Source organism: Mauremys mutica, chromosome 9, assembly GCF_020497125.1.
Source record: "Mauremys mutica isolate MM-2020 ecotype Southern chromosome 9, ASM2049712v1, whole genome shotgun sequence".
NCBI classification, from domain to species: Eukaryota; Metazoa; Chordata; order Testudines; family Geoemydidae; genus Mauremys; species Mauremys mutica.
The window spans coordinates 78,327,212-78,352,220 of NC_059080.1; the positions used below are offsets into that span (position 1 = coordinate 78,327,212).

Here is a 25,009-nt window from a genome sequence, read left to right on the forward strand (position 1 = left end):
TGTCCTATGGTTGGCTGGTTGGAACCAGAATCCGTCATCTCAGCTCTTCATTTTGCTAGAGATTCATACAGGGCTCTTTCTTCCCTTCAGGGGCTGACTTGGCCTCTGTCAGCCATTCCAAAACAGTCTGATGCAGAGGTCAGAAGTAGTAGAAGATCTCCTCCATCCCTGAGCTGGGCAAGCAACTGATTTTTTTTTAAAATTCAATGTCAGTTGCAAAAAATAGGGGAAAAAATCAGTTTGGGTTGAAATTGTTGAATCAAAAAGTCTGTTCCAGAGTGAGAATTTGAACCTAGGTCTATCACATTCAAGATGGGTGCCCTAACCACTGGGCGAAAGGTTATGAGTGGGGGATAGTGTCACTAGCAGCATCACTACCTTCTCATCTTTCTCCTCCTCCTTCTCTGGCCATTTTGTGAATGCCCAAAACTATTTGTGTCAAATTCGCGAATAGTTGGAAGGCAACTGAAACTGCATTTTTCATTGAATAAGCTTTGTCCAACATTTTTTGTCCAGCTTTGCTATTCAGTCACTCCCAATCCCTTGTTGCTAGTTTGAACTTCTTATGTGCTCAAGGTTGGCTTATGGAGACTAACGGGCTGCAGCTGTTGCGTAGTTCTGCTGGTTAATCCTTGCCACTCGCATAGAACCCAGGCCTACATATCCAGCTTTCTACTCCAGTCATTCTCCTGTCTGTCCTAGGCCTCAGACAGCTAATATATTCCATTGTAAGAAGTTATAGTTTGATGTAATCTGGAAGTAGTGCATAGTACAGCATGTGGTAATGCTTTTTAATATGGAAAACAAATAGCTGAAATACTTTTTAAATTGACACCTCGTGTTTATTGTTGCACATGCTCTTCATTTATCCAGTTCCTTTGTTAACCGCTTTGCAATCTGGAATAATTTTCCATACTATATCTTATAAGCGTTATGTGAATTTCTGAAATAATGACGCTTTCATGTAGTGTTTGACCTTCTGGATCTAGAGTTTTCTATTTCACCTAAAGTTGTCAACTTGAGATGCAGTTTTTGGTATAACTTTTCTCTAAAGGGCTTGCAGAGAAATAAATAAATAATGGGATCAAGGCACACATTTGCAGCGGAGAGAAACAGAGTAAATTCTTTTGCATAGTACAGATTTTTGCTTGACTGACAGGAGAACTGAGATCCAGTTTGACTTAATGTGTATGGAAGTCTGCAAAGATGATATGGCACAAAACAAATGACAAATACAAACATGATGCTGAATATATTGCGATTGATTTTTTCCCTAGTTACTGTTGAATTTCTCCTGAACTTTCTATAGGAACTATATATTTTTCTTGCTATTGCACTGTAAAAAATGATTAACAGAAGAAACACAGTCCAGAAAATTCCTAGGCAAATATAGCTTGAAGCCTTATGCCACTGTAGACCAAGCTCACTTTTAAGAGTTACACACTTTTTGGAATTCTTCTCTGTAGGACTCTGGTTAGTTAAAATAATATTTGGAAATGACAAAAACATGAGCAATGCCCATACAACTACAGAGGTAATCTTGCTGTAATTAACTGTGTGAACAAAGGAGGTAAGCAGAGGCTTTACAATTTTGTAGTATCTGTCAAACCCTATGAGGCCAAAAAATGTTATTCCAACATACATATTTAGGTAAAAAATAACAGCAGAAAATCGGCAGACTAAAACATTGAGCTGCCAAGGCCCAATTTCTGAATCATTAAGAATTTTGAAGGGGAGAGTCAGGCTCATAAGAAGGTCGGCAACAACAATGTTCTTGAGATAGACGACAAAGCTTTTCTTGCTAGGAACATGTAGAAAAATCCATGCTGCTACACCATTTAGCAGGATTCCTCCTATGAAAATGAATCCATAAGCCAGTGGAATGACATGAGTAGTTACTACTGAGCTGTAAGTGCAGTTGTCTTCTGAAGCGTTTACACTTGAGTTGGACATCTTAGAATATTTCAGTCTGTGTTCCTGAAAGCAGAGGGAAAACAGTTTTACCAGTAAGACAAATTGGATTTATCTTAGTGTGTTCATGTTGCAGTTGTTTCCATTATTATATGCTTTTCAGGAACCAAAGTAAATATCATTTCCAGCAAATATGCTTAGCATAAATGTCTAATCGCTGGTGTTGGTTCACTCTTTTGGCTCTGTCTCTTTTAAATAAGAAAACAATAGATTCTCTAAGTCTTGATGCCTTTCTGTGAGTAGGCTCATGTTGCACATGCTAAACCCTGTTCTTGTAAAGGAAGTTTATTGCGCAAAAAAAAAAGTGAGGAAACTTGTGGGAAGATCTGGTTAAAATACTAAGGTGATCATTCACTAAGTGATATAAATTTTGTAAATTGTGGGTGTCTACTGGAAGAAAAGTCTGCTTACAACATTACTTATGTTAGAAAAAATGTGGATCAGAAGTTTTTTTAAAATTTTCAGTACCACTGATTTCCCAGCACCTCAAGTGCATTTTCACTAACGAAATTGTTTTTAAACAGTGAAAATTTCATTCCCCCCCACCCCCACCTTAGTGTACTACAAAGTTGCACCCTCTGAGCATGGAGGGTTCCAGACACAGCAGAATCTAATGAAGTTCTGTTCTGCAGGAGTAATATGTAAGGCATGATTTCAGGTGCTTAGAGGAGGCTCCCTGTTTTTTGTTCTGTAGCGGAGACGAGATTGATGCTAGTGGGGGTGAGATTGGTGGATATATCCCTGCCCAGATCCATTGCCCACTAGGGCTGTAGAGGCTGCTCCAGTCCTGAGGCTGGAGTAGCAGCTGCATAGCCACTCAGTTGATCCTATGTTACTTGGGGAGTAGGCTTTCTTCCTGTCATGCCTCCATGGAGATACCAACTCCAGTTACTTGGGCTAGGTACTGGGAACAGGATTTGGATCGCAGTACATGTGGTTTAATGAGTGCAAATATATGCAGTTACAAAGATCTGGAGTTTTGAACTCTAAAGCCGGTATACTATAGATATCTTGTATGTTATTAGAAGGTGTGAGGGAGGGAAATGTTGCTTCAGCAAATTTTATATTCTGTATATTGCACTTGTAAACAAGAGGCTGGGGAAGAACACTAGACAGTGCCAGCATTCCTTACGTTCTCTGAAGGAAAGCCTTAGAGCAAGCTGTACTAGCTGCACTTATCTTAGTTGTTAGTAGCACAATTATAAAGACACATTTGTACACTAGCATAAGGTGTGAGCTAAAATTGTCTTTTAAGGCTCCCCAAATTAAAACCTAGAACATTTCTTCGTGGTCTCCAGAAAATCACATCTGTTGCCTGCTCTGCTATTGCTTTGACAGACGGTTTATAGGAGTCTATTGTCCTTGTTAGGAACTGAACAACCAATATTGTATATTGCTGCTGTATTTGGCAAACTATAAGAACAACTGAGAAAACAAAGCTCTCTGGGGTCCCTTTGGAAGTAAAGCTTTTGCTTGTTGTCATAAGCTTGATTTGCAATGGTCACAAGTGAACCAAAAGTCAAGAATATCAGATCCATGGGATCCCTGTGCGTGGGAGGCTGGAACTCAGACACAAGCTTGTGATAATTTTAAATACACTACATGGGAAATTTTCTTAGAAATAGAAGTGCATAGTTGCGTCACTTTGCATACTGTATTCGAAACATCCCTTTTAAAGTGATATTGTCAGGTTTTAAGTCAGTCACCTTTAACTTGGAATAGGATGGCATAAGGCATATGGTATATCAAGGGTCTCAAATTGTCCCAGTGATAGGTTCAGAGGCCCACACACATCCAAAGGTCAACAACTTTAAACTCCAGCTGTCAATTTTAGTTGGGAAAAGGGGTGTGTGTGTGTGTGTGTGTGTGTAGGGCTGTTAGACTATAGTCACAATGTTAATAGATGGGGAGGATCATTAAAGGGTAATAAGGTTAATTCACCTAAAGTTTGGGAAGAAATGATCAAATATAGGAAGATTAAAAAAAAAACTTGCTACAATTTTCCCAACTGAAATGTCTAAAGCTAGATACCTAAATCCCTATTTAAGCACCTAAACAGAGCCTTATTTGTAGATGGGCTGGGCACCCACAGCTTGATTTAAATTGATGGGAGTTGCCGATACTCAATATCTCTGAAAATGAGGCCACTTTTATTTAGATATTAAGGCATCTGTGTTTGAAAACTGTAGTCCTTGGCTACTGTCCTCTTCCCTAAACCCTTGTTTGCACTGTATATTTTCTGTTTAGACTGTAAGCTCTTCTGAACAGGGAGCTGTCATGTTGGTCAAATGCCTCGGAAACATTTGGGTGCTACGTAGAAAATGAGCTCTATGCACAAGAATTTCACTAACGGCAAGCGGTTCTGTATCTGTTAAAAAGTTTGGGCAAGTTCAGGTGATGGTCCTTGCGCAGATGCCACAGTTTCTGGAGGGTTGTCTCGATGGTGTTGGCACAAAGAGGTGGGTATAGAAGAGCTTTTATGTTTTCTCTAGCTTAAGGCCAAGACAGAGGATTCCTTAGAGGAAGATTAAACTTTTAATTTGTGCTTAGTTCAGTTTCATTTTAACAGTTACATAGTTCATAAATATATTATCTAGACTATACAAGCTGGCTATATCTAGGGAGTGGCTGAAATCACACACAGGACAGAATTTGCAAGTCAACTGAAACCAGTGGCATACCCTTACCTATCTTATTCTGATTTGATAGGTTGCAAGTGGTCCTTTACCGAGGTGTCAGTGTTCTGAGGGAGTTTTGCATCCCAAGGGACGGGCTTTTTCTTTGTTGGGTAATCTGTACATAAAATGAAAAAAATATAGTTTAGTTGTGTGTCAGTGGTTACATATCTCCTTAAAGAGTATTATAGGGGGAGCTGACAGTAACCCCTGTATTTAAGTTGCCTAATATTTAATGGTATAAAAGATTGTGGAGACCTTTTATTGAGAAGCTCAACACTTCCATAGTTTGTAGCAGGCCTTTAAAATTTGGCAGGGACGAAGGCCCAGGGCTAGAGGCTTCTGTTTTGCACATCGTGTGGAATTCCATTCAGGTTTGACCGAATTATAACCTGATAAACGTAATCATTTCCCTGCTGTGGCTTATGTTCCTCAGGGAAATGTTGGTAGTGCCTCAAAACTAACTAACTATGAACATTCTAAGAGCCAGGCCCATGCTGCATTGGAGAGCCAGGAAGTTACTGGAGCAGCTGTCGTGAGGCGGTGTGGTATATATAGCCCCAGAGTCCCATATCCTTCTCTGTGGACACCACATGAGGTAAAAGCTCACTGTGTTTTTGGGGAGGGGAGGGATGAGCTGGGCTGGAGTCCTGTAAGTTTCCTGGCCCCACCATATTGCACTAGCAGCCCATCCCTCTCCGTCTTTTTTTTTTTTTAAAGTCTTTAGCTAACTCAGTTTTTTTTTAAAGCTTTATCACAAATGTAGAACATTTTTAACATAAAACTACTATATTCATTATCCTTTTTTAATAGTGCATTAGAAAATCCACTTAGTTGCTACCCTATTTCTATCCTCAGTGAGAGAAATAATGCCTAAACAGACTTCACTCTTTTTTGCTCATTGGCATTGGAAACTGTTATCCTTGACCAGAAGTTGTTAAAACAGCCTGTGTAGTTCTTGTTGCCAAGGCTGTATCTTGCTTTTCACTAATCACTGTGGTCATATACTGCACATTTGGTTTGGGTATCCCCTGAAGATGATAGAATTCTGTACTATACATCTTTATTGTTTATAAATGTGCATCTGCATACAGAGCTGTCTGAACAGTGCTTCAGATATATCATTTTTAGGCTTGCTGACATGCATAGCAAGTTTCTCTGACTTGATGCATGCCGCCACCACCACTCTTCAAAAATTAAAATTAAAAAGCAATATCTTATGTAATGATCCAGTATCAAAGATCCTAATGTAATGGCCTCAGTACAATAGCTGCACCACTAAATAACTCATCACTTTCTCTCTAGTAACTCATCGTTTTCTACCCTCCTACGTTTTGACAAAAAATAGATATGCCCCTGTGCAGCTGCTGCTGCTCCCCTCCTCTCTATGGGGAAGTTTGTGGTAACTGGACCTCTGTAACCACAAAGCCATTGGCCATGTCCTCTCACTTTCCGTTGCATATACTGCTGTTCTGCGGTGGCTCATGTGAAGGTGGCATAGAGCCCAGCACCACCATGTGCAGGGGATGTGCAGTCCTTCATACTTGTTCAATTGCTGTCTCTCACACCTCCGCAACAGGAATGTCTTAGTTCCAATATTGATAGTGGTTTTATATTTAGGTAGCAACAGCCTGTACTAAGCTTAGAATTGACACCTTTATATGTGTTTTTTTTTTCTTATCCAAGATAGCATAAGTTTCCAAATGAACCACTATCTGCCATTTGATTTTAAGTGTGTGATTGAGGGATCTATCTTTGTCAGTTATCTTGGAGGTGAGGGTGATATAAAGCCACCTGAAGTTAGGAAAACAGTGTCTTTCCTTGCTAGTAAATTTGCTGTGCGAGAAAGATTATAATATACACATTGGTTAGCAAATTTAATTAACCAGTTACTTCTTCTAGCTTTTTCTTGGTTCTTTGGATTTGTGTTCCTTACTTAAAGTACAGACTGTACAACTATTATGAATTTGAGTTTTATTAACCAAAATAGCTTTGAAAGCAAATAAGAAATTATGGAAAGCAAAATAAAGATTATCAGATGATAGCATTCACAATGTTGAAAATTGAGCTTAACATGGGATGTTACAATTTTCAAGAGATAAATGCGTTTGTTTAATTCAAGGTCTCATTACAGTCTTGTTTCAAAGACAAACTTTTATCCTTGTTCTACTTTAGTCTGGGTGGTGATTTTGGGTATCAGCATGGAACTATGGATCTTTAAACATAGATCCAAGTAGGATCAGTTCATATGTGAAACTCCATGCAATTGCCTCTCACACAGATAATCAGGCCTTATGATCATTTAGGCTTTAAAACATTTTAGGCTTTAAAAGATTTAACTTCATATTGACTTTTCAACATACCATTTAAATGTATCAGTTTATTTAGTACAAAACAAACGCTTTGTTAGATATGCATCTGTTAGAAATAAAAAATATTTATCTTATTAATCTACTTAAAATAGACAGCATTGCCTGAACTATATAATATTTGTGGTCAGGTTGCCTAAGCCACGAGACTTCCTCAAACTGAAAGCGTCTATTAAAAGAACGCTGTTAGATGGGTTTAATTTTCTGATATAGTTTCTTAAACCTTAATACCCTTTTAGATTTATCTAATACGATTATACCTTGATACTGTATGAAAAAACCTAGTGTGATCTACTGTATCTCTGTTGCACATAAGTGTAAAACATATAAAGTGGAACAAAAAGGTAAAAGAGGAAATTACTTCACAGCTTAGCAAGAGTTTGTGGTTATCTGACTGGTTTGCTATTGTAGATACTCAACCTGTGTGAAACACAGAAACTCCATCTGCTGTCTGACATGCTCTAAATGTTTAGGGCTAAAGTATGCCAAGATTCTGGCCTTTGTCTGTATCTGTACTATTGTTGTTATTAATAAGCACCATATTTCCATATATTACAGCTATCCTGTAATTTCTGTCCTGACATTTGATTGTGTACATGTTGAAATGGTGTGTTCTAATTTCTTATGTAAACATTACATGCTTGCATAATTGTTTTAAATGCATGTGCCACATAACATGATCTTGTTTATATATCATGCATATACATTAGTTGGTTGTACAAAGAAAGCAAAATTGACAAGCTGAGTTCACAAAAATTTGTTTTGGTCAAGCATATAAACACCCACTTCTTTGTGGGCTGCCAGTTCATTTTATAGTCTTGCCAAAAATGTGAAAGGAAAGTTTTATGCAGCTACATGATTAAAATGCTTGTATTCCTTCTATATTTAAATGCTTATCCCTACCATACATGGATTCCAAAACCATTGAGACTCATTTCTTGATGTACTACAACTTGTCTGTCAAATTCAGAAGTCTAAACATACAGTTCATAACCTCCTTTTACTGAGTACCAAACAAGATTTGCACAATCAATCAGGCAAAATAACATAACCTTTGACTTCTATGTGTGAGATGAAAGACTAATTTTTTTCTGCTCTCTTCCCTGAAGCGTCAGACAAAGGAGATGCTCTCTTCTTCCCACACCCCCAAAGAATACATTTCAGTGGAAGAGTCCTTCCTGACCCCTGCAAGTGACCAGCTGAAGTGCTGAAGCATGAGATTTTAGAAACAACATAGATGAGACAAAATAGATCCAACATAGTTAGAGAAAAAGCATGGTTTACCTTGACTGACTAACTTGAGTTAAAAGCACGATTGCCTTGTCTACAGTAGGATTTTAATGTGTGTTAATATGTTAGTTATGTTTAAAACTGCACCTTTTCCCCTAGTGTGGACATGGCCCTTGAGGGTAAAGGACAAGAGAAGACCTATTGCTGAAGTCACCAGGGCCTGATGAAATGCATCCTAGAGTACTCAAGGAGCTAATAGAAGAGGTATCTGAGCCTCTAGCTATTACCTTTGGAAAATCATGGGAGACGGGAGAGATTCCAGAAGACTGGAAAAGGGCAAATATAGTGCCCATCTATAAAAAGGGAAATAAACACAACCCAGGAAACTACAGACCAGTTAGTTTAACTTCTGTGCCAGGGAAGATAATGGAGCAAATAATTAAGGAAATAATCTGCAAACACTTGGAAAGTGGTAAGGTGATAGGGAATAGCCAGCATGGATTTGTAAAGAACAAATCATGTCAAACCAATCTGATAGCTTTCTTTCATAGGATAATGAGCCTTGTAGATAAGAAAGAAGCGGTGGATGTGGTATACCTAGACTTTAGGCATTTAGGCATTTGATACAGTCTCGCATGATATTCTTATCAATAAACTAAGCAAATACAACTTAGATGGGGCTACTATAAGGTGGGTGCATAACTGGCTGGATAACCATACTCAGAGAGTAGTTATTAATGGTTCCCAATCCTGCTGGAAAGTTATAACAAGCAGGGTTCTGCAGGGGTCTGTTTTGGGACCGGCTCTGTTCAGTATCTTCGTCAACGACTTAGATATTGGCATAGAAAGTACGCTTATTGAGTTTGCAGATGATGCAATCCCTCCCAGTTTGGTAACTGCTTTGGAGGATAGGGTCATAATTTTAAAATGATCTGGACAAATTGGATCGATCACTACCCGAATCAGTGGGTAGTGATCGATCCCCGATTGCTCTGCCGTCAACTCTGGAACTCCACCATGGCGAGAGGCATAAGCAGAGTCAACGAGGGAGCGGCAGCGGTCGACTCGCTGCTGTCCTCATGGCCAGGTAAATCGACCTAAGATTCGCCGACTTCAGCTATGCTATTTGTGTAGCTGAATTTGTGTATCTTAGGTCAACTTCCCCCCCCCCCCCCCAAAGTGTAGACCTAGCCTCAGTTTCACACATGCAGAATGGGAAGAGACTGTCTAGGAAGGAGTATGGCAGAAAGGGATCTAGGGGTTATAGTGGACCACAAGCTAAATATGAGTCAACAGTGTGATGCTGTTGCAAAAAAAGCAAACATTATTCTGGGATGCATTAACAGGTGTGTGCTGAGCAAGACACGAGAAGTCATTCTTCCGCTCTACTCTGGGCTGGTTAGGCCTCAACTGGAGTATTGTGTTCAGTTCTGGGCACCGCATTTCAAGAAAGATGTGGAGAAATTGGAGAGGGTCCAGAGAAGAGCAACAAGAATGATTAAAGATTTTGAGAACATGACCTATGAAGGAAGGCTGAAAGAATTGGGTTTGTTTAGTTTGGAAAAGAGAAGACTGAGAGAGGATATGATAGAAGTTTTCAGATATCTAAAAGGGTGTCATAAAGAGGAGGGAGAAAACTTGTTCACCTTAGCCTCTAAGGATAGAACAAGAAGCAATGGGCTTAAATTGCAGCAAGGGAGATTTAGGTTGGACATTAGGAAAAAGTTCCTAACTGTCAGGGTGGTTAAAACTGAAATAAACTGCCTAGGGAGGTTGTGGAATCTCCATCTATGGAGATATTTAAGAGTAGGTTAGAAAAATGTCTATCAGGGATGGTCTAGATAGTATTTGGTCCTGCCATGAGGGCAGAGACTGGACTCGACCTCTCGAGGTCCCTTCCAGCCCTAGAATCTGTGAATCTATATGTTGTTTCCTAAAGTAGAGATGGTCTATGATATATCCCCTTGGCTGATTAAAACCCCAATCTCTAACAATATTAAGTAAACCCCTCTTTTTCCTGGTCTCTGAATTTTATAACTTCTTACCACGATATGCTAAAAATTTAAGTTCCCACTGTAACTTCATTATGTTTTCATCATAACTCACTAGTTTTACAGTTTCATAGATGTACAGTTATTTCAGCAGCATGATGATACACCATTTTTAGCCAGTTTCTCTTTAGGAGTGTGCAGTGCAGATGTTCCCTTAGGTTGTCATGTAGAATAAAAGCACTGCACACCCCTCTTCCCCCAGTAACAGTGTAGATGGTGAGGCACTGCCTGAACTCTTAGGGTATGTCCCCTACACAGCTCTCTACAGGCCCAAGCAGTGCCTCCCCGATCTACACTGCTGTTTCAGTGGAGTGTCCTGCTGGCTCCCCACTGCTGGAGTCTTTCCCTACTGCCAGAGTCTTTCACTGTCACATGTAGCTGTGCACTGCAGTGTGGATGCAGCCTGCTTTTCACTGTAGCATATGGCTACACATAATCTACACACCACCACCAGTCGTGTGCAGTGTAGACATACCCTGTGCATAGCGTGCATGTTTTTACATTACACTAGCTAGGGCTGATAATGATCAATAAAGATTTACTGTAACTTAGCATAAAAATCTCTCCAAATTCTTCAACTGTGCATAGTTTGGTCCTGCTTCCCTAAGGACGCATTCAATAATGGAATAACCATCTTCAGTTCGTGTTTAAACTAGTTTCATATTTTCATAATCAAACATATAAAACACCTCACAACCTGATGGGGGCTATCCAAGGACAGTGATTTAAAAAAACTGGTTTACACCTGGTAAGTGAACCTTGTAGTGTAAAAGAATTTTTCCTTCAGTTCGTAAAGATTAGCCTGGTCATGTTGTTCTTTAATGTAATGGCTTGTATTAATTTTGTGTCAGCAACAGGTTTTGTTAATCAATTTGTAAGCTTTTGTAAATGGCTAAGCAGCTGGTGACCACTGCTTATCACACTTTTCCTAGTAGTCTCATTAAGCCCTTGTGTTCCCTCCATCTTTCATTGTATCCCCCTGTTGCCTCTCATCTTATACTTAGATTTTAAGCTCTGTGGGGCATGGACCATGTCTTGGTACATGGTTTTTGTTATGTCCTAGGGGCAGCCAGTGTAGGAAGCAATCACTTGAGGCCAGAGAGCAGACAGCTAACCAAAACCTCCATTTTATTTACAGAAACAGAGAGCTCACTCAGCCGGTTGAAACCGGCTGAGCTATCCCTTAATAGTCTAACTCAGTTGCCATAGTAACAAAACCCATGACAACCAAATACACAACATATTCCTCCCCCCCTAATAAGAACATCCCCTAAATAAAACACACACTAAACTAGAGAAGGAGGGTAGACTGCCTCCATTCCCGGCTAAACCCTGGGGATTATTTTGCCCCATAACCGTGGGTTCGCCCTAACTAAAGATCCAGCCGATGAGGAGGCCTTCTGTCTCTAGGTGGATTACGGCGAACTTCTGGTGTTGTTGCACCCGAAAGTACTAGGGGCTCAGGGTCCGCAGCACGAATAGGTGAGGAGGTGGTATCAGCTCGTGCTGGGCAAAGGGGTATCTCAGCTGCCGGCAGTAATGGAGGAGAACAGTCAGGAACAGGTGACTCATGATTCGGTGTCTCACCAGGAGGGGTGAAGTCAGACCCCTCAACTGCAGATGGGTCCTGAAGACTGGCATGACCTGGCAACAGCTGATCTACATGTCGCTGCCAGGTAAGATTCTCTGCAGTCCGGACTGTATAGGAAACAGGTCCTGTTTGAGTGATGACTGTGGCCGGGACCCATTTAGCTCTGGAAGTATAATTCCGAGCCAAAACTGGCTGCCCTGAGCTAAAGGTTCGGTCTTTTGCTCTGGGTGCCCGTCTGATTACTTGATATCGCTGCTGATGTTGCACAGTTTGTCTGGGTTCAGAAGGTTTCAGCAGATCAAAGCAAGTGCGCAGCTGTCGTCCCATCATTAGAAAGGCTGGGGAAGCCTGGGTCGTAGCATGAGGTGTGTTTCTATAGGAAAGTAAGAAGGTATCCAGACGCTTTTGAATGGAGTGTTGTCCCTTTGCTGATTTCAAAGCGTTTTTCATTGTCTGCACAAATCTTTCAGCTAATCCGTTGGTGGACGGATGATATGGTGCTGACGTGATGTGGTGTATCCCATTTGCCTTCATAAAATTTTGAAACTCCTGAGAGACGAACTGCGGTCCGTTGTCGCTCACAAGTTGTTCTGGCAGACCAAAACGACTAAAGAGTCCTCGTAGTTTTTGGATAGTACTCTCTGCAGTAGTGGACTGCATTATAGAGACTTCTGGCCATTTAGAATGGGCATCTACTGCCACCAAGAACATGCTTCCTTCAAGGGGGCCAGCAAAGTCAACGTGAATACGTTGCCACAGGTTTTCAGGCCAGTCCCATGGGTGTAGGGGTGTCCACTGGGGTGCATTTCTTACACTCTGACATGACATACAAGCTTTTGCCTTCTCTTCAATAGCACTGTCCAATCTAGGCCACCAAAAATAGCTTCGTGCAATTTCCTTCATGCGCACTATTCCACAGTGACCGGAATGTAGCTGTTCTAACATCTGTGATCTCAGGGGTGGTGGAATAATGACACGCCTCCCCCACAACAAACAACCAGATTGGACCGATAACTCCGTCTGCCTGGACATGTAGGGAACAAGGTCGGGTGAGACCGGAGAGGTTTGTCGAGATTTTCCATGCATCACCAGGTCCATAACTTGGGATAATACTGGGTCAACGCGGGTTGCCTTCTTTATCTGAGTAGCAGTGATGGGTGTATTCTCTACCTGTTCAAAGTAGAAGATTTCCTTTTGGGCACTATCTTGGTGTTTGACCGGTAAAGGCAACCTTGAGAGGCCATCTGCATTGCCGTGCAGAGTGGATTTCCGATATTTGATTTCATATGTGTGTGCAGAAAGTATCAATGCCCAACGTTGCATACGACTAGCAGCTAATGGGGGAATGCCTGTGTAGGGTCCAAAAATTGATGTCAGAGGTCGATGGTCTGTAAGAAGAGTAAACTTTCGTCCAAACAGGTACTGATGAAACTTCCTAATTCCAAAAACAATTCCTAATGCCTCACGTTCGATTTGGGCGTAGTTAGTTTCTGCTTTGCTTAGAGTGCGTGAAGCAAAAGCAATAGGTCTTTCTTCTCCCGAAGGCATAATGTGTGACACGACCGCTCCCACTCCATAAGGGGAAGCATCGCAGGCCAATTGCAGGGGTAAGGATGGATCAAAGTGCGTTAGAACTTCAGAATTTAACAATGCATCCTTAGCTTTGTTAAATGCAACATCACAGGCTTCAGTCCACTTCCAGGCCTTGTTCTGCCCAAGGAGCTCATGAAGTGGTTTTAGCAGTGTGGCTAACTGTGAGATGAACTTTCCATAATAGTTCAGTAGTCCTAGAAATGAGCGTAGCTGGCTTACATTTCGAGGTGGGGGAGCCTCCACAATAGCTTTAACTTTTGCAGGGGCCTTATGAAGACCTGCAGAATCGATGATGGGTCCCAAATATTCAACAGAGGGCTTGAAGAATTCACACTTGTCTTTGCGAACTCGTAGGCCATACTCTTCCAGTCTTTGTAGGGTAGCCTCTAAATTCTTTAAGTGATCCTCTTCATTTCTTCCAGTGACCAGGATATCATCCAGATAGCACTGAACTCCTGACAAGCCACACAAGATCTGGTCCATAGCCCTCTGGAACAGGGCGGGAGCCGATGTGATTCCGAAGGGTAGGCGACAGTATCGATAAAGCCCCTTATGAGTCACAATAGTCAACAGCTCTTGGGACTTTTCATCGATGTGCATCTGTAAATATGCTTGACTCAGATCAATCTTACTGAACTTTTGTCCCCCAGCCAGGCCTGCGAAGAGGTCATCGATGCGGGGAAGCGGGTATTGCTCTGCACACAACACTGGGTTGACAGTGACTTTAAAATCACCGCAAATCCGGAGAGAGCCATCTTTCTTCACTATTGGAACGATAGGAGTGGCCCATGAGCTATGGGTAACTGGTATTAGGACTCCATTGGTGACCAGGCGCTCCAGGTCTGCTTCAACTTTTGGCCTGATGGCATATGGCACAGTTCGGGCTTTCAGATATTTTGGTGGACTGCCAGGTTTAATGTTCAATGTCACAGTGATTCCCTTCATACTTCCCAAATCATCTCCAAAAACAGCAGCATGTTTCCTTAGTATAGGGGTTAGACTGGTTTCTTCTTTAGTCATCCGGTGCACTTCTGCCCAGTTCAGCTGAATCTTCCCAAGCCAAGACCTACCCATTAAGGCTGGGTAGTCACCTCTCACCACAAACAGTGGCAATTTAGCCGCCTGTCCATTGAGCTCCACCTTAACATCAATAGTGCCCAACATGGGCACAGCTTCACCTGTATACGTCTTCAGAACAGTTTTTGTTGCCTTAAGCGGACGATGCTGTAGCTTTTCCTTATACACAGTCTCAGGAACCAGCGAGACAGCTGCACCGGTGTCTAGTTCCATGCGTATAGGTTTGCCCTCCAATAAGGGGATTACCCAGTATTCATGTGAGCCCGCTGCCAAAGACAAAACATGCAGTGGCACTTCCTCTTGTGAGGAGGTGTCACCTTGATCATCCTGGGTCTGCTCTAGGGTATGCAAGGTTCCTCTTTTTGTCGGCCAGACCACAGGCCTCTTTTTCTTTTGTTTACAGGCATACTCAATGTGTCCCTTTTTGCCACAGTGTCGACACACCAGGTCCTTACACCAGCATTCTGATGCCTGGTGACCCAGCTTACCACAGCGGTAACATTCTTGACTCTGCACCGTTTTGTGGGTCAGTTCTTGTGACACTTTTTGCACCCTAGGGGATGCACCGATGTATTGTGCCTCCCTTGTAGCCAGTTCCATGGAGACAGCAATATCAACAGCCTTCTGTAATGTAAGCTGAGCCTCTGTCAGTAGGCGCTTCCGTATAGCTTCACTGCAGAGGCCACACACTAACCTGTCACGCAGGGCATCGTTTAACATCTCTTTAAATTCACAGTGTTCTGCTAGCTTTTTTAAAATGGCTACAAATTGTACAACTGTTTCATCTTCCTTTTGGTCTCTTTTGTGGAACCTATATCTTTCAACAATTACCAGTGGTTTTGGGGAGAAATGAGACCCCAGGATTTCCACAATGTCACTGTAAGATTTAGTCTCAGGCTTAACAGGGTGTAGTAAGCTTCGTAGCAGAGAGTAGGTTTTAGCCCCTACAACAGTTAAGAATATTGGCACCTTCTTCGCTTCTGTAATGTCATTTGCAATACCAAAAAGCTCAAAACGCTCAGTATACACATGCCACTGCTCTGTATTCTCATCAAAAGGCTCCAGGGGCCTGGTCAGAGTAGCCATGATTTTTAGTTTCACTGTCACAGTCAGTGCAAACAAGCAGCTTTTTTTCTTTGTTTGGTCTTTACCTTGACTTCTACTTCCTTCTGTTACTGGAGCAGCACCAGGATCCCATCCTCGTCGCCAGTGTTATGTCCTAGGGGCAGCCGGTGTAGGAAGCAATCACTTGAGGCCAGAGAGCAGACAGCTAACCAAAACCTCCATTTTATTTACAGAAACAGAGAGCTCACTCAGCCGGTTAAAACCGGCTGAGCTATCCCTTAATAGTCTAACTCAGTTGCCATAGTAACAAAACCCATGACAACCAAATACACAACAGTTTTTACAATACCCAGCATTCTAGAGACCCAATTGTTGATTGGGAGTCCCTTAGGCACTACTGTAGTACAGAAAATAATTATTGTACTTAAAATTGTGGGCCTCAGATCATCAGACCTTGCTCAGCTTCCTCTGTCAGATGTGCTTTTTTATATTTAATACAAGTCAAAAGTACTATGTTTTAGTGATAACAATTTCTTGCTATTTCCTTTGCTAAAAGAATAGATTCATATTGTTTTTCCTGATTTCATTACAACTTTTGTCACAAGGCAGCATCTGTATTTTAATACCAAGGAGGGTGAAAGTATGTATAAAGTATTACTTCAACCATTTAAAATATTCTGTGTTTGTATTGGCTGGTCATTCCTCTTGGCTGTCACAAATTTCAAGGCCAAAAAAAGAGAAAATGGGGAATAATCAGTCAATCAAAGTACAGGATGCCAGAAAAGTCAAAATAATTTTTTTCTTGCCATAAGAGGTAGAAAATATTATTGAGAGACTGTAGCAAGTACACAAGCATGTTCAATGCAAAACCTCTTTAAAAAAATCTACTGATTGACAAACATGGAGATACCATTAGAAGATTTTAATTCTTCACTTTTCTATGCTATCTGGCTACCTTTTTCAGGAAGGACCACTTAAGTGTGAGAAGGTAGTTCATTCTCCATGACTCATTCAAACCTTGGCCTGTGTCACTAAACCACCATCAGATGTGTGTGTTTGATTCCTTATATGAGTGAGGTATTGAATTTACAAGCTTGGTTATGGTTTCTGCAAATGCTTACCACCAAATGTGCCTTTCCCTGCAGCTGGTGATTTGCGAATATAAATTAGAGGCAGTGTGGACCAGACCTTACAGCTCAGTTTTGGAAGGACTACTCCTGTGAGTAGTCCCATTAACCTCTCACATAAGTAGGCACTATGCCCAACAGTAAATATCTGTAGCCCTGGGATTTACTTTTGTCAGGATTGTAAATGAATGCCAGTTTCCAGACAGGTATAAAATATCTGTGCGTCCAAGTGTATGTCTATATTACAAATTAAGGTGTAATTACAGTGTGGATACACCTACCGAGGCTAACTTTAATTCTAGCAGTGAAGATGTGGTGACATGGACCCTGGCATGGGTCAGCAGCCCAAATATGTACCAAGAGTCCCTACTGGCCTCTACTGAGGTGGCTAGCCCATTCTGCAACATCTTCATTGCTATTATTACCTGTGCTAGTTAGATTAAAGTTAGCATGGGCATGTCTCCTTGCCTACTTTAACTCTGGTGCAATTCTTAGGCAAAATGTGGACTGAGGTTTTGTTTCCCCGCCCCTCCAATGTTGCTACCATAGATATTCAGTCAAGTTAGTGACACTGAATATAGTCATTTTAATGTCCTGCTAGATCAAACAACTGATGATGACTTGGAAGAATACAAGACATTTAATTAGATTGCTTGCATGATTCTCAGAGGTGCTGAGCACCTGGAGCTCCCATGGATTTCAACTGGAGGTATATGTGTTCAGCACTTCCAGGCTTTAAGTAATCAAGTAAAATTGTTAATACAATAGTTTTTGTTAACTGTCCATACTTTATTTTAAATACATTGGCATCTGCAGGTGTTGATCATAGGTAATGGGGATTATATCTTCTGAGGGAAACGGACTTGAGGTACAGAAGATAAGTAACTGAGCCAATCTCCTTAGTTTTCCTTATTGATATTGCTATGTTTCCTTACTCTGTTCCCCACGACTACTACTGTAAAGTAGGAGTTGATAGGATGCAGCACCATTGTAAAGTACTTTACACTGTAGATGGAGCAGAGCTTGCTGCAGTCAGATAGGGCCAAATTCTGCACTAATTTAAGATCAGTGACCTTCGCTGAAGTTGATGGGACTGCTTAACTGTGTAAATTAGCATGGAATTTGGCCCACCATTATACATGTAATCAACATTTGTATAAACAGCCACATTCCCAGTGTGTATATGTCTCCCTTTTCCTCTCCCTCTCTCTGCGTCTCCCTCTCTCCCTCCAGGAAACATTTACAATAGGCATGTTTAGTGTGGATGGTCTTTTATAATGGAGACTTTACAGACCACACTTATTACATTAATTTAGGTTATAACAGACACTTTATTGGCATCTGAGTGGTTTCTTATACTCTGAAGGGAAAAGCAGGAGGGTATAGAAATCAATTGCTGTAGATACCGTTAATTTTCTCCTTAAAAGTAGAACACCAAATTCACTGGAACCTAGGCACAAAGCTCATGTAGTTGGGGATGGAGGACACCTAAAGGGTAAAGTTTTGTTCGCTCACTGCAGCACCCACTTGTAGCCAATTCATTTGTTCTTACTGTCCAAGATTCCCAATCAGTATCTCTCCTTGCTTTCCCACCTCAAAGTGTAACATTGTCTCATTTTACTGATCGCTAAAGGTTACCATTTTCTTTCTGGAGAGTCTGTTTTGTTCTTGTTTCTGAATTTTAGACCTGGCTCTAAAGTAATTAAATAAGCATTTATGATTAAAGGGCTAGTTTTGTTGATTTGTGCACACTCCTGTACTCACAGGGAGACCCACTGAAGTCAGTGGCACTTCAAGGGTCCCCTTTGTTTGCATGTAGAGCTATTTGTAGCATCTAGACTAGATATTGGACTTATTTCCAATATATGAATTAAGCTTTGAAAAGCTCCCTTATGCAATCAGCCCCAAGGTATTTCATTAATTGGAAAATAGGAGGAGTAAGGGGAAAAGTTGACATGGGCATGTGGTGTGTACATGATGATCCTGAACCTCAACATCAGAAGATTAAAGAGAGATCATATTTGGCTTTTAGAAATATCAGCCATATCAAAATTTTGGTTTCTTTAAGCCATGTAAAATACTTTGTATGCATTAACATTTTTATTGTCCTTGAAAGCAAATATTTGAGGATGCAAGAGGTATTTTTTTAAAAATTGCAAATGAGAAGGTATTAAAAATATTCCTTTTTATAATTTCATGTCTGTTGAATAATATATCTAACTATTTTCATAAAACTCCTTGACTTAATATTAAAAGCTCCGGACAATGGAAGCCTTCCTTAATTTTAAATATTTATATTCCATTGATCACCGAAAACTAAAGAAAAATCTTTTTTTTGGGCGGGGGGGGAAAGCACTGCTTAAAAGAAGAAAAGGGAAAAACAACACAAACAAAAACCCACACTTTAGGAAATAAATCTTAAAACTACATATAAAGATGGAAAAGTCCTTACCTGTATATCTGTAGGAGGTCAGACTAGATGTTATATTTGCATACTATGTGAATGGTTTCCTGTCCACACTTACTTTATCATTTTAAAGCATTTTCTTAAACACATCTAACTAATAATTGTAAATGTTTGTATATTAACAAAAATGTAGGATTTTATAAAATATCTTTTTAAAAGATGTAAAATTAAAGTGATATTTTAATAGGAGAAGCAATTAAATATAAAACTTTAGCCTTAAATTAGCAACAAGAATCATATGTAAACAAATACATTTCAGGAGAAAGCATATACTAATGTATTGGAATATATTACAGCAAAAAGTTTTAAATTATAGTGTTTTCTTTCACTCACCAATTATTGTATAACCTTCTCTGTGGTATCCATTAATGTTGTTCCTTAGCAATCAGATATACTCGCAGTTCTAGATTGAATATGCTTCACTCTGTTTTCTGCATAATCTTCTTAAGTAGTGGTAGTGCTTGAAACTGCCACTTTAGTTCCCAAACTGAAGTATTTAAAGGCTGGTTCGCATTGTCTTCATGCTTAACCAAATGTGGTTTAAATGTCAAGTACTGCAGATGGCCAGTACTATTTTTTTTATACTTAGCTGTACTTCCAGGAAGATCAGCACTGAATTTTATTCAGACGTTACAAATTTGTGAAGTTTAGCAAAACACTAAACGATATGAAGCTGAGTTTTTTTGTTTTTGTTTTGTTTTTATTTTTGAATTGTTCTCATGCCTAGCTGTGACCTTCTCTAAGAAGTTACTAAATAGCTTCTGTATTTATTAGTGGAAGTGCTCTAAACTGGAGGTCACGGGTTGCACTGCAGTTGCTTGCAGTGTGTTGCGAAAATCACAAATATTTACTTTGAGAAAAAGCATGATACATCCTTGGGTATTTTTTTACATCTTATGATTACTCTAATCTTATTGCCTGCCTCCCTCTCCACATGCTTTACTGGTAGGCTCCCAGATCAGCCACAAAACCTGTAAACACCGGAACAAATCGACATAGCCTTAGAATAACCCCGGTCGGGGCTCTATCTACTACCCAAGATCCACAAACCCAGAAATCCTGGACGCCCCATCATCTCGGGCATTGGCACTCTCACTGAAGGACTGTCTGGATATGTGGACTCTCTACTCAGACCCTATGCCACCAGCACTCCCAGCTATCTCCGTGACACCACTGATTTCCTGAGAAAACTACAATGCATTGGTGACCTTCCAGAAAACACCTTCCTGGCCACCATGGATGTAGAGGCTCTCTACACAAACATCCCACACACAGATGGAATACAAGCTGTCAGGAACAGTATCCCTGATGATGCCACAGCACAACTGGTTGCTGAGCTCTGTGCCTTTATCCTCACACACAACTATGTCAAATTTGATGACAATATATATCTCCAGATCAGTGGCACCGCTATGGGCACCCGCATGGCCCCACAATATGCCAACATTTTTATGGCTGACCTGGAACAACGCTTCCTCAGCTCTCGTCCACTCACGCCCCTTTTCTACCTACGCTACATTGATGACATCTTCATCATCTGGACCCATGGGAAGGAGACTCAAGAAAAATTCCACCACGATTTCAACAGCTTCCACCCCACCATCAACCTCAGCCTGGACCAATCTACATGGGAGGTCCACTTCCTAGACACCACGGTGCAAATAAGTGTTGGTCACGTTAACATCACCCTATACCGAAAACCTACCGACCGCTATGCCTACCTTCATGCCTCCAGCTTCCATCCCGGGCACACCACATGATCCATTGTCTACAGCCAAGCACTGAGGTACAACCGCATCTGCTCCAAGCCCTCAGACAGAGACCAACACCTACAAAATTTTCACCAAGCATTCTCAAAACTACAATACCCGCACGAGGAAATAAGGAAACAGATCAACAGAGCCAGACGTGTACCCAGAAGCCTCCTACTGCAAGACAAACCCAAGAAAGAAGCCAGCAGAACTCCACTGGCCATCACATAGAGTCCCCAGCTAAAACCCCTCCAACGCATCATCAGGGATCTACAACCCATCCTGGACAATGATCCCTCACTTTCACTGGCCTTGGGTGGCAGGCCAGTCCTCACCCACAGACAACCTGCCAACCTGAAGCATATTCTCACCAGTAACTGCACACTGCACCATAGTAACTCTAATTCAGGAACCAATCCATGCAACAAACCTTGATGCCAACTCTGCCCACATATCTACACCAGTGACCTAACCAGATCAGCCACACCATCACCAGTTCATTCACCTGCACGTCCACCAATGTAATATATGCCATCATATGCCAGCCATGCCCCTCTGCTATGTACATCGGCCAAACTGGACAGTCCCTACGGAAAAGGATAAATGGACACAAATCCGAAATTAGGAATGGCAGTATACAAAAACCTGTAGGAGAACACTTCAATCTCCTTGGACACGCAATAGCAGATTTAAAGGTATCCATCCTGCAGCAAAAAAACTTCAGGACCAGACTTCAAAGAGAAACTGCTGAGCTTCAGTTTATCTGCAAATTTGACACCATCAGCTCAGGATTAAACAAAGACTGTGAATGGCTAGCCAACTACAAAAGCAGTTTCTCCTCCCTTGGTGTTCACACCTCAACTGCTAGAAGAGGGCCTCATCCTCCGTGACTGAACTAACCTCGTTATCTCTAGCCTGCTTCTTGCTCGCATATATATACCTGCCCCTGGAAATTTCCACTACATGCATCCGACAAAGTGGGTATTCACCCACGAAAGCTCATGCTCCAATACGTCTGTTAGTCTATAAGGTGCCACAGGACTCTTTGCTGCTCAAAACCTGTAAAATTAATGGTGATACAAAAGTATGCATTCCCTACATTTGATTTTCACTTTAGTTATTTTCTTGGGAAAGCTCAAAATATGTTGTCTTTTTTTCCCTTTCAACCTCAGAACTCACTCTTGTATTTTTTCCTCCCAGGTTCACATTAAATATGTATTATGTTCATTTTAAAAAATAAAAACAAAGTCATGCAATCCAAAAAAATAGGAAATGCCAAATTAAGGTTGCCTGTACAACCTTAGTTTGGTCCCCTGGTGCATATGCATTATGATAACCATGTTTCCCTCAAAGCCTTCTGCATAATTCAGTGCACAGGATGGATAGTGCCTTCATTGAATGGTTAGCTATTTAGTTGCATTTATGCTTGCCATTCAGTATGTGATCCTATGCCTTATTTATTACATAGCATCAAAACCTTACCTGAGTACAGAATTACTAATTTCTTCATGGGCTTTTCTATGAGTGTCCATTACTGTAACATTAGAATTGTTCACAACCATTAATGAAGTTATCTTCACAACACTCCTATGAAATCGGAAGTGGTGTTACCCCGTTTTACCAATGAGTAACTGAGACACAGAGATTAAGGCCAAAATTGTCAAGTGACCACTAATTTTGGGTGCTGAACTTGAGATGTCTAGGGACTGATTTTACTCTACCATTTCTGTAGCATTTTATGTTCAGTGCACAGCTCACATAAATTTTGATTGCAGTTGTGAGTATTCAGTGCTTTTGCAAATCTGACCCCACATCTCAAGTTGGGCACTTATAAAATAAGTAACATTCAGTTAGTGGCCACCTAAAAAAATTCTGGTTTACGGGACTTCACCAGCACCACATAGAAACTCTGTGGCAGAGACAGGGATAGAATCCAGTTCTCCAGGGCAGCATTCACCTTCCTTAACAATGAGATTATCTTTTCTTGTCCTGCAGTCCTCTTGCCTCATTCACTATACACCTTCCAACTTCTGGAGGGAGGCAGGGTCCTATGGACAACCGCTTCCTTCACGACATTTCCCTGACTGATTACTTGAGCACTGTCCTTTCTGTGCACTGAAAGAGAAAAGGATCTTTAAGGAAAACTGGTATGTGCTCATTAATGAAAGAGGTTCCATTCAAGTGCCAGGCGTCTAGGATCAGATTGTATGGATTCTGATGCATGATTGGCCCTTGTAGCAGAAGATCCCTTCTGGATGGAAAGGGATCTTCTGCTACAAGGGCCAATCATGCATCAGAATCCGTACAATCTGATCCTAGACGCCTGGCACTTGAATGGAACCTCTTAAGCCAAAGAGGAGGCTCAAAGGATGTAATATCTACATGTTTAGCTTCCAGAAACAATGAGTTAGTGGAGTTCTATCAGAGGCGTGGTAGAGGTTTACCCATTGGTTCCAGGACAAGAATCTCATCCTTTTATCTGCAGCAGTACAACAGATTCTCAAAGGTGGACTGAGACTAGGTTTGGGAGCTCAAACACTCAAAGGTGAAGTTGCTGCTTTGTCTGGCATCCTTAGTGCAGCCGGCAAGAGGTGGATTTAATCTTACCCAAATGTCAAGCAGTTTTTCAAAGCAACCTTTCTTCAATACCCTCCTGAAGTATAGTTTCTTCATGGGATCTTAACCTCATCTCATTGTATCACAGTCCCTCTATCTGAACTGCTCATGAAGGTATCTAATTACTTGCTAATCATTAAGGTAGCCTTTTTTTATAGCAATCACCTCAGCTTGGAGAGAGTCTGAGTTTGGCGCTCTTTCCCTGGAACATCAATACTGTACGTTCCATAAAGATAAAGTGGTGCTCAGAACCAACACTGCCTTCATATCAAAGACTAACTCCCAGCTTTCATAGAGCACAGGAAATTGTCCTTCCAGCCTTTTGCCTCCCTGTCAGACCCCAAAAAGAAATTGTGACATACTTTGGACATCTTCAGAGGTCTCAAAGTATATGTTCATTGTGCAGCTCAGTTTAGAAAGACACATGCTTTGTGTTTTATCATTTGATGTCAAAGGGAAAGAAGGCCTCAAAATTTTCCATTTCCAGGTGGATGTGATGTCATATTTGAAGCATACAAATAATAGAATAACTCTGTTTTCCAAAATCAGAGCTCCCTGAGAGCTGTGACAAGTTCATATGCAGAAAGAGCTGATGACTCCTCTGAGGAAATCTGTAAAGCAGCCGCCTGCTCATCTGTTCATACCTTGTTTTCCAAAATCTATAAGATGGTCAACCAGTATCTGATGCTGCAATTGGTTGGTGGGTGATTCATTCTATAGCATCCCAGTAACTATTAGGAAGCGTTACCTATTTCTCATCGGTACATAACTCTGTGTGTGTGTGTGTGGAGAGAGAGTGTGTTCCCTTTCCCCTTCTGAGAGAGCATTGCTATGAAAATGGGATTAATTTCACTGCACTACAAATAAGAATAGGAAAATGTATCTGTGCCAGGTATTTCAGGTATTCTTACCTGAAAATTTCCTTTCTAGGAAATAAGAGTAATAAGATCCACAGATGAACCCACTCTGAATGGGCTGTTAATTGGGGAAAGTATGGGATTATTTATTGGCACTCAGTTAGTTCTTCATTTGAATTCCTTGCTCCGCCAGAGAATTATTCTGTTTGGTTTTAATGTTTAATTAACCACTCTACATAAGTAAGGAAAGAGATTTCCTACTCCATGGAAGTGTCTCAACTGGCAGGTTTCTCAGAGGTGGAGCCACACCTCGCCTACTACTGATTAACAGGTCTGGTGTGCCTCAGTGGCAGCATAGAGCAGAGACCCAATATAATAGACCTGTGAACCTTGTTACTCCAAGAAAGAAAACTTTTAGGTAAGGCACAGATACATTTTCCTATTTTCACCTATTTTAACCTGTATAGTGACTATGGTCCATTTTTTTAAACAATATTTAGGTGTCATGGTGCTCAGCATTGTAACATAAGTAAGTAATTGCAGCATAAGTAATTTTGGAGCCTAAATCT

General features: G+C 41.0%; 2 protein-coding genes across 4 annotated transcripts in view; one reads left to right on the forward strand and one right to left on the reverse strand.

Annotated features, from left to right (window-relative positions):
* The window catches only part of MED12L (mediator complex subunit 12L), a 300,960-nt gene that overhangs the window by 112,186 nt on the left and 163,765 nt on the right, over nucleotides 1–25,009 (forward strand). The gene's annotated exons all lie outside the window — the stretch shown is intronic.
* On the reverse strand, nucleotides 853–19,635 carry P2RY14 (purinergic receptor P2Y14). Its single transcript, XM_045029742.1, has 3 exons — nucleotides 19,550–19,635; nucleotides 4,659–4,764; nucleotides 853–1,977 (listed from the first exon to the last, which is right to left on the reverse strand). Exon 3 carries the CDS (start codon nucleotides 1,951–1,953, stop codon nucleotides 961–963), a length of 993 nt encoding a protein of 330 aa, XP_044885677.1. The 5' UTR covers nucleotides 1,954–1,977; nucleotides 4,659–4,764; nucleotides 19,550–19,635; the 3' UTR covers nucleotides 853–960.